The sequence below is a fragment of the Mya arenaria genome, chromosome 3 (genome assembly GCF_026914265.1).
Source record: "Mya arenaria isolate MELC-2E11 chromosome 3, ASM2691426v1".
Taxonomy (NCBI): domain Eukaryota; kingdom Metazoa; phylum Mollusca; class Bivalvia; order Myida; family Myidae; genus Mya; species Mya arenaria.
The window spans coordinates 83,271,222-83,283,620 of record NC_069124.1 but is presented as its reverse complement, the minus strand read 5'-3'; the positions used below and the strand labels follow the sequence as shown (position 1 = coordinate 83,283,620).

Genomic DNA, 12,399 nt, shown 5'->3' with positions numbered 1-12,399 from the left:
GTCACAGCCACCTGCCGGCCAAACGACATACCCAAATCTAATGACATTAGGCATTTGCAATCAAATGTAAACTACACATATCACTATTGCAATGACTACACGGTAAGCGTTGGTAGCCATTTAAGTTCCGGTAGATAATTAACAAAAACACCTACCCCGTACTGTTAACCCTTTGGGCGCCAAATATGTCACAGAAAATTCAGCCAGCGCCAGGTTTGTTTCATGTTATCTATTTTAAACTGGCAAATTTTTCTGATTTTTTAGGTATCTTTTCAAATTTTGACAATTAATAGAAACCAAAACATACATACATATAATAACAACACTTTTATTTCTTTCGAACTGCAAATACTGATTGGGTCAACTTTCATATACAGCAGAAAATATACAATATTTCTTTCATAGAAAAAAAGCGCGACCAATGCCTCCAACACGAGCACGCTTTCGTTGCCTCACAGGGACAGGAATTTCATGATCCCCTGCGTCTGAGAAATTTGAAATTTTAATTTGGAATATTATTTTATGTTCTGTTTAGTATACGTATTATGCATTACTGAAACAGTCTGATGATAACACAAGAATAAAATAAAAAATGAGAATAAAGGAATACCAGTGGTTCTCATTTCTGATCCAAACTTTATGTTTCTATTGCCGTACATGTATTGCATATGAATTAAATAAACACTATACTTTAATCTCTAGCAAATACAAAACAAACATTCATCACTCATTAAATGTACATTTATGAAGGAAAAAAATACAAAAAATATATATCGAATTTGCAACATAAGCAGCAAAACAACAAATAAGTAGTCGAACATTGCGGTTCAGGTTAGAGAGCAGTAAAGGTCCACTGCAGTCGCCTATGGCGCTCTACCACGTACGCTGTCGACTGGAGTACCCAGCGGCGCCGAAATGTTTATGGGAGAAGGCCCTATTCCACTAAACAAATGCGCGCTCGAAAAAACACTCCTTTTATAAGAAGGTGCGCGCGCAAGATATAAAAGAAATAAAAAAAAATGTTTTTGTCCTTCTGTAGGAATAGGTGCGGGAAATTCGTTATTAATTTGGTGGAGGCCTTAGTGTACCCATTTAAATGAAAAAAAATCATCATCAATCGATTTTGTTTCGACCAAGGCTGATTATCTCTCTTAGATATTTCAAAAGTTGCCTAAAGTACCCAAGTTTATCGTTGTCATTATTCAAAACTGCTGGTCATTTCCCCACAAATCCGTAACTTCAAACTGGACGTCAAACCAATACATTTTTGTAAAGTATACGGCTGGAAGAAGATTTTACAACCACACTCACTCTCAAGAGATATTCAAAATCAGTATACATAAAAATACGTATCATACATGTGGTCATGCACACAAGGGTAGCGTTCGCGTGGCTTCAGTACTGATGATGTATATCAGCTCATAGCTGAAACGTTTTCATTTTACGTTGAACTGTAAACACATATCTCAAATACACCAAACTTATTATATATTGATATTGACCAAGGGGAGATTAGTTGACATCAGTATATATGTTTGAATGTATGGTTCAACGAATTAAAATTAATTCTCCATTTGGGTCCAAAGACATCATCAACCATTTCCTGAGTCCCATTCTCTTTCTCAAGTATTTTGCACCAACTATACTTGTTTGTAAAGGGAGAAAATTTAGGAACAACATAACAAAGTTATTGTTTGATAATCGGCAAAAAATATCATTAGCGAATCTTTTAATTTCAGTTTTCATTCATTTTATGAGAAATTAAACAACTAGTAGCCTTTATAAACTTAGTGTTAAATTAATAGCTACATTGCCTCAAATTATCCAGATGAAACACGACCAAACATCGTTTCTTTTGTGCATCTATCAAATGTAAACCTTTTATGTACACCTTTAAAATTATTCTTAGTTATTTTTATTGACTTAATTATTTTACATAAACATGTTTTAACATTGTTGATTTTTTTTTTAATTAAGGGATGTGATTTGGTAACAATGGCTTACAGATTTATGGTTCTTGTACATCGCACAAGTTTATATTGTCGTTTGTTAATCATTTAATTTAAGTCTTACTTCTTCTACAAATTGTAGAGTTCTGATTGAAATTTAATATATTTGCTGCATTTGAAGTATTACAAAGGGCCTTAAATCTGACAATACTTAAGCTGGAGTAAGAGAACTTGTCATAAAAGATTGCATCGGTACTTTGCACAAATGTATAAATTTTGTATTTTAATATGTTTGATGGTTAAAAAGATATTTAGAAAAAAACATGAACAATGAAGACGGACAGACATACAGATAAAGAAATTATTATAAGGCACCCATAATTCTTTTTGCAGGGCGGAAGTTAGTTAAAGAGAAATTCATTTATACGTAATATAATTAATTTAAAACAACAAAACAACAACATGGCAATATCTTTACATTAATAACATTCAATCGAAAAATGAGTAGGTATAGTCTTTGTTCAAACTGTGTACTTTTCCGTCTACGATTTTATATAAGAAGTCATTGTGATGATACATACCATTGACATAGAGCAGTTTTCAACATCTGCACAACAAACTTTATAAAGTTATATTAAAATTGAAATGTAATATGTTTCAATAAAAATGTTATTTCTTTCAATCTACTTTCCAAATTGTAAACACACTTATCGCAAGATTACGCTTTGCTACAAAAGTGACATAAAATGTAATTAACCACTTTGCTTTGTTTAAAACCAAATTAGTGACTAGATTCGGACCGCGGCCTACATTCCCTCAACATTTTCACAACATTCACATCAGCAGAACGGTTGTTCTAGTGTATCTATGTTTTGCTAAAACCTAATTCATATGAATATCTACAGAAACAAGCTCAGTAGCCAAAAGTTTAAACATAAACCCTGTTTAATGGCAAACGGTAAACGTAAAAGACATTGAACACAAAAAAACAACAACATAAAACAACAACACAAAACTCTCAGACAACACAGTTTTAAAGTCGAATTCAGTTTAATTAACTATTTCTGAAATCTTAACAATATTTTGTAGTCATATGAAAGAAACTTCTACAAAAGCAAAACGGTATTAATTAATTACACAACGTTCAACAACAATACTTACCGAATGTGAGGCAAAGAAGAGAAATAAATAACTGGGCCATGATTTTGTTTCAGATCACAGTCACTAGGATGTTTTTTTTCTAAATTTACTTCAAACAATACAGGTAGCATTCACGTCCATATGTGATAAATCAAATGAAACCACAATCGGCATTTAAATTAAAAAAAACATTTTCACGACAAACAGTTTAATAACTGTCCAAATTTGAATCCAAGGAATTTAAGTCACTGTTGCATCTTTTAGAAGTGGCCTTAATACTTCCAGATAGTTATTTGAGCAAAGTAACAATTCCTATCGGAGTTTGGTCCCGTATTGATTGCTTGTACTCGAAGCCTCTACAATAGCCTCGGAGACCGTGCGCAGATTGGTCGCTCTCAGTTGTCGCGTTTTTATGCCCGAAGGAAAGCCTTATATTTGCCCAATTTACTCTATTTAATAAAAACTTGGCAAATGTTAAGAAATACAGAATACATGTCAGATTTGCCGCCTACGATGCGTGTAACTGAGTTAATTCCAATATTCTGTGACAAAAATCACACCGTCAAACAGCAAGTTCCCACCGCAAGCCTGAACCACTGAGGTTCATTATTGAATGTTATTTCTTGTGTTACAGAATTGTGCCTCCCTTTTAAGTGCATTTCCCGGTATGCGGTCACAATTATGTAAGATGCCTTTTATTTATTTATTACTATTGTTTAATGGTTGATGCCTAATTTTCCTTCGTTTATGCACTAGTTATGCTCAGTGCCATCATGCATATCCAAGAAGTGCGCTTTGTAACGTATGCTCAATCGGTGTCGTAGAGCTTATATAGTTCGCTCTTATATAAATTTTCCTCAGGCTCGTTTGCCTGATTGAAACAAATGATTCGAAAAATGATTGGTAAGTTAAAACATAATCAACCAAATAATCAAGGTTCAAAGATTATGCATTGGTTCATATAAAGTTCAATCACTTTAATGATGAATGGCTTTCTCCTACGGGAGCTTGTTTATTGGCGATGCAAATTACCTGAACCTTTGTCAGCGCACAGATTGCTCTGTGGCCAACGCAGATGCCAGGTTTGAGGCTTACTAGAGTTCCTAGCCACCAGCTCCGTTCACCAGACTAGATCGCAATGCTCTATGTATCCGGCTTCTTGAACTGGAACGCTAGACAACCCTATAGATGTCAAGTTCCTGGTGTCTTTATATCTCACAGATCGCAATGCTCTGTGTTCAATACTTAACAGCCAGAAGGTCAAGAATCTAATATTTGCCTTCAAAAGACTATTTCCGGTTTACTGTTTGATGTTACCTCGACGGCGGTCAAACATAGAATGAATGTTTCAGCTGAGCAACGCGATTATATACTCCCCGGGCAGACGAGCTCATTACTAACATGTGTAAAACGGGTATATTCCGTTTTGCGAAAACTTGAAGGGAGACAGCTTTATTTTTACTAATGCTCTTCATAAAAGCAACTCCCGGTTAATAAATAATGTTTAACATGATTCCTTTAATTATTATTGTCGCTAATTAAATATTTGTATGGAATAAATACGTCTAAAATATAAAACTAACCTTTGAAAAACACCGCCAGACATTTAACTTTGAATTACAAATGCCCAATTTATAACAAAGGGCGGTAATCGTGCAAATATGCGGTTACTTTGCAAGATCGCGCTCGAGTGTACATACTGCCCAAACGTACGAAGAAAAAAGCAATTCTTACTTAATACTCTGTCAAAATTGTTTTCATTTTCAGATATACAAAATTGCATGTAAAATTAAGTGTTGACATGGTGGTGACCAGGCCCCAAATTCTTGAAACTTCTCAAGCTTGACAGGCTTCAGTAGCTTATTTCAATTAGCCAACATACATCCTTAAATTTGATTATAATAAGGACTAAAATATCTTAAAAAGTAAATACTACGCTAATTATAGAAAAACAAAAAAAAAACAGCGAGCTTAACTTATTTCTGTAATTAGAGACATTGGATGTTTCGAGAAATTGAGGCCAGCAGTAATGGTGTTCTCATGTCCACCTCAACCAAAAGCATTGATGGTATTGGAGTTATTGCTGACAACCACGGCCCTTGAGGAAATTTGCAAATAAATGAACCTGTTACGATTAGGTTAGTGACATTTTCTTGCGAAACAAAGGAATTTCATCTTTCACAGCGCACTGATTTTGAAGGTTTTTCTATTGCCGAGATTGCAAGACCGTTTGCTTACTTTTGCATGGCAGCCATTTTGACTTTATCATGTCAGCTCACAGCTGTCAAGTCAAAATGGCTGCCATGGCGAGCTGTGAGCTTACATGCGCTTAAACTACCTGGTGAAACACGTGTTAAACTTGCTTTTATGACTGATGATGTGTTTATCTTTCAAGTTAATTAAGTTGTTTAATTTATGGCTTAGTCAGTGAAAAAATTTCAGACATACAATAAAAACCAAATGATCAATGCGATTGAATGTATCCAATAGCCTCATTTTGAAAATATAGGTCATGGTCAAATAAATAAAAACAACCGACAATGTGGGTTTCAAATTGGAATGCAGTGAGAATACGTGACGGTTTATGTATTTTAAAGTAAACATCTAGCCTCATGTCCTTCAAACCTGTGTTTAAGAAACCTATTTCTGAATCTAATCAGCTATGATCCATGAAGGTGTAGGTTTTAAAGTACATTTTTAACCCTGTTCTATAATAAATAATGTAGAAATCGCGGAATAGCTAAACCTGTTATCATTCCCCGATGCCTAAATGTCTGAATCAGCACTACGTTCAGTTAAGGCGGTTTGCAGTGTATGAGCTTACGTGGTCGCCAGTTTACCTGAACAGAACGAAGGGATCACCCGAATACAGTTTAGCTAACTATTGGTATTTGCGGTAACCGTTTACGATTTGGTTCCCCGCTTGCATTGTATGCACTGCGCTGCGACTGGTATACAAAAACGTGAGCTACTTTTAGTCTTAACTGAACCTATAGCACAACTCTCTTAAATTGATATATCCGCAATTAAGGTTGGTCAAGTATTGTTTGGTAATTAACTTTTAAACGTTATATCAGTCTTTTTGTTTATAAAAATGCGTGCTATTTTCATCTGATCTTTTGTTCTTTCCTACTTTTTATGGTTGTCTTGTACAACATTAAATCCTTTACCAGTAGAGACAAATTTACTCGAGGTTGTCCGTCAGAACAAATTTGTTTCTCTAATTGCCTAACTGCGCTTTATTATTTGACGCATTTTTAGCTGGTTTAACAAATCTGATGCGGACCCCATATTGCCGTAGAGTGACCGGGATAAGTCTGTTTGAAGCAGTATGAAACACGACAGCTATGGTTTATAAACATGTACCTCTAGGATTTATTTCAACTGGCAATATTATCACAATATGCAAGTCAAAAGAAAACGATTATAGCATATCTTGTCCACAGAATAGAAAGAAAGTTACATTTTAGCGTGTTTTTATGAATTGTTGCATTAGCGCATGTTTTCCCTTTCGCCCCGCCACTTGGCTTATTTTGCCTTTGAGCCCTGCCACTTGGCGCATTTTCGCCTTTGAGCTCTGCCATTTAGCGCATTTTCGCCCCGCCACTTGGCGCATTTTCGCCTTTGAGCCCTGCCACTTGGCGCATTTTCGCCTTTGAGCCCTGCCACTTGGCGCATTTTCGCCTTTGAGCCCTGCCACTTGGCGCATTTTCGCCTTTGAGCTCTGCCATTTAGCGCATTTTCGTCCCGCCTCTTGGCACATTTGCGCCTCTTCTCCCCGCCAATTGACGCATTTTCACCTCGCCAATTGGTGAATATTCGAATATATCGCCCGCCATTTGATGCATTTGCACCTTTTCGCCTCGCCACTTGGTGCAAGTTTGCACTGTTGCATATACTCTTCGCACTTTCGCATTTGGGTAGGTATTCGCATCTATCCGATGTGGTTTAAACCTTTCCACGAATACAACCATGAAATTCAGTAAATGCATGTACAAGTATTTGCCACTTCTTTTTTGTGCGGTAAATTACGTCTTTGAGAAAGTACATACAAAATTACACAGGTTTGAAAATGCAGCGGTGTGATCTGCTGGGTACCGATTTTGTAAATGCCTACCGTAAGGCGAAATGTCATAAACGAAAGTAACACTGCGCAATGGCGTCAAGTGCCGGGGCGAAATTGCGCCAAGTGTGGCAGGTGCGGAAATGCACCAATCTGTGATGCGAAATTGTGACGGGTTTTCACATTTTCTAACTGTCACATGTTTGCCCTTTCGCCGCCAAATTGCGTAAATAAGAAATGGCAGAATTTCACCGTATGTTAAACAGACAAAATGCCACCAGTCTCTCATTTGTCCTTCCTTAATGTTGTTGGGTAAAGAACTTTGACCGCCATTTGCATCAATTATTGTGGATAATCGATTTTTCTTTAAATGATTCGAAAGATTTATTTATTTTGTTTTTATTGTTTCTCTTTACGTCGCCCAAAATGTTTGTCCGGCGTTTTCTCATGAAGCACACTTTAAGGTCATCCAAATTGCATGGACGGACGGACGGACGGACGGACGGAAAGACAGACAGACAGACAGACAGACAGGCAGACAAACAGACAGGCAGACAGACTGACAGGCATGCTAATGTGCTACATTTATTAAGATTTTCAAGAAGTATTAATTTTTAAATTTTGCAAAAACATTTGAAAAAAAGAGTAAGTTTATATATTGTTTTATATATAATTATAGTTAAGATGACACGTTGTTTCATAAAAGAAAACATTTTAGTGACGCACTGTTTTATTTTATGACGGCATTTGAACATTGCGTGGAATACGGCAGTATTGCACTAGGTTGAATACGGATAATTATATTATGCATAATGTATTACTTGTAGGTTTATTTTTGCGAATATAATAAATGTCCATATTCAAGGCTTTCGTAGGATTTATTCACAGATTTTTAACATTTACGTTTAATAGCCATAACGATATGTTCGGAAACTGTTCAGTTACGGTTGAGTTAATCTTTGTCATTTAGCGGTCTGACGGATCCTCTCGACTGGCGAGACGGCCTGACTCCGCTAGAGACCCGGAAATGTTGAGGGGATCCATCATGGTGTACTCTGGCGGCTGCGGACCCAGACTATCCCACACCCTTCGCTCCACAGCCAATTCGTTCAGGCGTGCGTTAACCCGCATATTCGCTAACGCGTCTGCAATTATTTTCCTCTGTTAAGCCGCCACAAAAGCTTTAATAAAAAAGGTTAAGATGCGATTTATTTTACACTTTATGTCTTAATGACAACATATCAGCAGACAGTACACATCAACCAGGATAGCGTAAAAGCATATACATTATTTCTGATAGTTAAATTCAACGATAACATATATCAACGAGCGAGCAAACGATAAAAAAGTCTTGTCAGATCAATGAATTCAGTTGATGTTTTGTTTGTGTGTGTATGTGTTCATTGCCTGTGAAGGATTTCAGAGTACAATATATTATCAGAGTGAGTCTTACAAGACGCTCTTTGATCTCATTGTTTTATTTAAGAATGTAATTGTGTTACCTGCCCTTAATCTCTTCATTCTCCGTCTGCGGATGAAGTAGGGAAGCATACAAGCAAGAATGCCAACCATCACAGGTATGACGACAATCAAAGCAATCTTCCACGACGCTCTTTAAGCAAAACAAGGTATACGGGTAAATGGAACGCCGTAACTGTCGTATGTTGCGATATTTCAAGTTGTTCATTGATCTTGTTAATAAAGGATCATATTTTTTTTGAAATTGCAGTGCTTTTTTGTCAATGAGGTATTTTTCTTCTTAAATGTTATGCCATCCTGTAAAAATATGTTATTGTGTTTATTGCATATGTAATATGCTTAATATGGTGCTATATATGTTGACCGTACAAGTTGTCTTTTGAAAACACCGTTCCGTATATTGTGTTAACACTAGACAGTTATTTTCCGCAACAGGGACGTTTTGTTTGTCAGCTGTAAATCTCAAAGGGGGTGATTCATTATAGTATGCTCATTTTCTTTTTCTAACGGCATTTGCTTTTACCTGATTGTTGGCTAAAGTTTGGTTTTGAAATTTGAACTTGACGCTAAACCTCGAATCAATTTGGTATGGCTTAGGATGACTCAAGTAAGGATCTTCATATTTTCTGATAAAACTTGATATAATGACTTAATAACCCTTATCATTGTTATTCTATAGCTGAATTTTACTCTTAAAAACAATTCTTATGATAACCTACAATTTTCCCTTCGCGGCATTTGCCTCAGCCTCCTGTTGGGTGCAGCAGGCGTGTTCACAGCAGTCGTATTGGCACTTAATATTCACCGAGCCTAAAAGGTAGCCGACGGAGTACAGGCAGTTTAGCCAGTCTTCCTTCCACACATCCATAGTCGTTGGCATCACTAACAAAGTTCAAACTCACACTCGTGGTACAACTAAATCTGAAATAAAGGGTCATACATCACTATACCACAACTCAAACTCACACCAATGATACAAAACTACCTGAATTAAAGCGTCAGACATCACTATCAAAGCTCAAACTCGCACCCGTGATACAACACAGCCTGAAAAAGGTCAAACTCGCACCTATGATACAGCACCAATTGGAAGAAAGGGTCTGATATCACAACAACAGCTAAAATTTGCAACCGTATTACAACACCACATAAGCCATACAACCACAGCCCTAACTCACACCCGTGATACAATACACACTGGAATACAGGGTCTGAAATCACTACCAGAGCTCCAACTCGTACTCGTGATACAACACCACCCGGAATAAAGGGTCAGGCATCGCTGCTAATCTCAAACGCGCACCCGTAATACAACACCATCTGAAATAAAGGGTCAGACATCACTGCCACAACTCAAACACGCATCCCTGATACAACACCACCTGAAATAAAAAGTCAGACATCACTGCCACAACTCAAACTCGCACTCATGATACAACACCACCTGAAATAAAAAAGTCAGACATCACTACCACATCTCAAATTCGCACCCGTGATACAACACCACCTGAAATAAAGAGTCAGACATCACTGCCACAACTCAAACTTGCACCCATGATACAACACCACCTGAAATAAAGAGTCACACATCACTGCCACAACTCAAACTCGCTACCGTGATACAACACCACCTGAAATAAAGAGTCAGACATCACTGCCACAACTCAAACTCGCACCCGTGATAAAACACCACCTGAAATAAAGAGTCACACATCACTGCCACAACTCAAACTCGCACCCGTGATAAAACACCACCTGAAATAAAGAGTCAGACATCACTGCCACAACTCAAACTCGCACCCATGATACAACACCACCTGAAATAAAGAGTCAGACATCACCGCCACAACTCAAACTCGCACCCGTGATACAACACCACCTGAAATAAAGAGTCAGACATCACTGCCACATCTCAAACTCGCACCCGTGATACAACACCACCTGAAATAAAGAGTCAGACATCACTGCCACATCTCAAACTCGCACCCGTGATACAACACCACCTGAAATAAAGAGTCAGACATCACCGCCACAACTCAAACTCGCACCCGTGATACAACACCACCTGAAATAAAGAGTCAGACATCACTGCCACATCTTAAACTCGCTACCGTGATACAACACCACCTGAAATAAAGCGTCAGACATCACCGCCACAACTCAAACTCGCACCCATGATACAACACCACCTGAAATAAAGAGTCACACATCACCGCCACAACTCAAACTCGCACCCGTGATAAAACACCACCTGAAATAAAGAGTCAGACATCACTGCCACATCTTAAACTCGCACCCGTGATACAACACCACCTGAAATAAAGAGTCAGACATCACTGCCACATCTTAAACTCGCACCCGTGATACAACACCACCTGAAATAAAGAGTCAGACATCACTGCCACAACTCAAACTCGCACCCGTGATACAACACCACCTGAAATAAAGAGTCAGACATCACCACCACAACTCAAACTCGCACCCGTGATACAACACCACCTGAAATAAAGAGTCAGACATCACTGCCACATCTCAAACTCGCACCCGTGATAAAACACCACCTGAAATAAAGAGTCAGACATCACTGCCACATCTCAAACTCGCACCCGTGATACAACACCACCTGAAATAAAGAGTCAGACATCACCGCCACAACTCAAACTCGCACCCGTGATACAACACCACCTGAAATAAAGAGTCAGACATCACTGCCACATCTTAAACTCGCTACCGTGATACAACACCACCTGAAATAAAGCGTCAGACATCACCGCCACAACTCAAACTCGCACCCATGATACAACACCACCTGAAATAAAGAGTCAGACATCACCGCCACAACTCAAACTCGCACCCGTGATAAAACACCACCTGAAATAAAGAGTCAGACATCACTGCCACATCTTAAACTCGCACCCGTGATACAACACCACCTGAAATAAAGAGTCAGACATCACTGCCACATCTTAAACTCGCACCCGTGATACAACACCACCTGAAATAAAGAGTCAGACATCACTGCCACAACTCAAACTCGCACCCGTGATACAACACCACCTGAAATAAAGAGTCAGACATCACCGCCACAACTCAAACTCGCACCCATGATACAACACCACCTGAAATAAAGAGTCACACATCACTGCACAACTCAAACTCGCACCCGTGATAAAACACCACCTGAAATAAAGAGTCAGACATCACTGCCACAACTCAAACTCGCACCCATGATACAACACCACCTGAAATAAAGAGTCAGACATCACCGCCACAACTCAAACTCGCACCCGTGATAAAACACCACCTGAAATAAAGAGTCAGACATCACTGCCACATCTCAAACTCGCACCCGTGATACAACACCACCTGAAATAAAGAGTCAGACATCACCGCCACAACTCAAACTCGCACCCGTGATACAACACCACATGAAATAAAGAGTCAGACATCACTGCCACATCTTAAACTCGCTACCGTGATACAACACCACCTGAAATAAAGAGTCAGACATCACTGCCACATCTCAAACTCGCACCCGTGATACAAATACACCTGAAATAAAGAGTCAGACATCACTGCCACAACTCAAACTCGCACCCGTGATACAACACCACCTGAAATAAAGAGTCAGACATCACTGCCACATCTAAAACTCGCACCCGTGATACAAATACACCTGAAATAAAGAATCAGACATCACTGCCACATCTTAAACTCGCACCCGTGATACAACACCACCTGAAATAAAGAGTCAGACATCACTGCCAC

The 12,399-nt window shown here is 38.4% G+C and overlaps 1 protein-coding gene across 1 annotated transcript in view; it reads right to left on the bottom strand.

The window, feature by feature from the left end:
* Nucleotides 1-9,499, bottom strand: part of LOC128226342 (acetylcholine receptor subunit alpha-1-A-like) — a 52,091-nt gene extending 42,592 nt beyond the window's left edge. The window contains exons 1-2 of the mRNA XM_052936225.1: nt 9,351-9,499; nt 8,655-8,680 (exon numbers count right to left, since the gene is read on the bottom strand). Coding sequence (XP_052792185.1) covers nt 8,655-8,680; nt 9,351-9,499 — 175 coding nt within the window. The remainder of the gene's footprint in view (nt 1-8,654; nt 8,681-9,350) is intronic.
* Nucleotides 9,500-12,399: the final 2,900 nt, after the last annotated feature.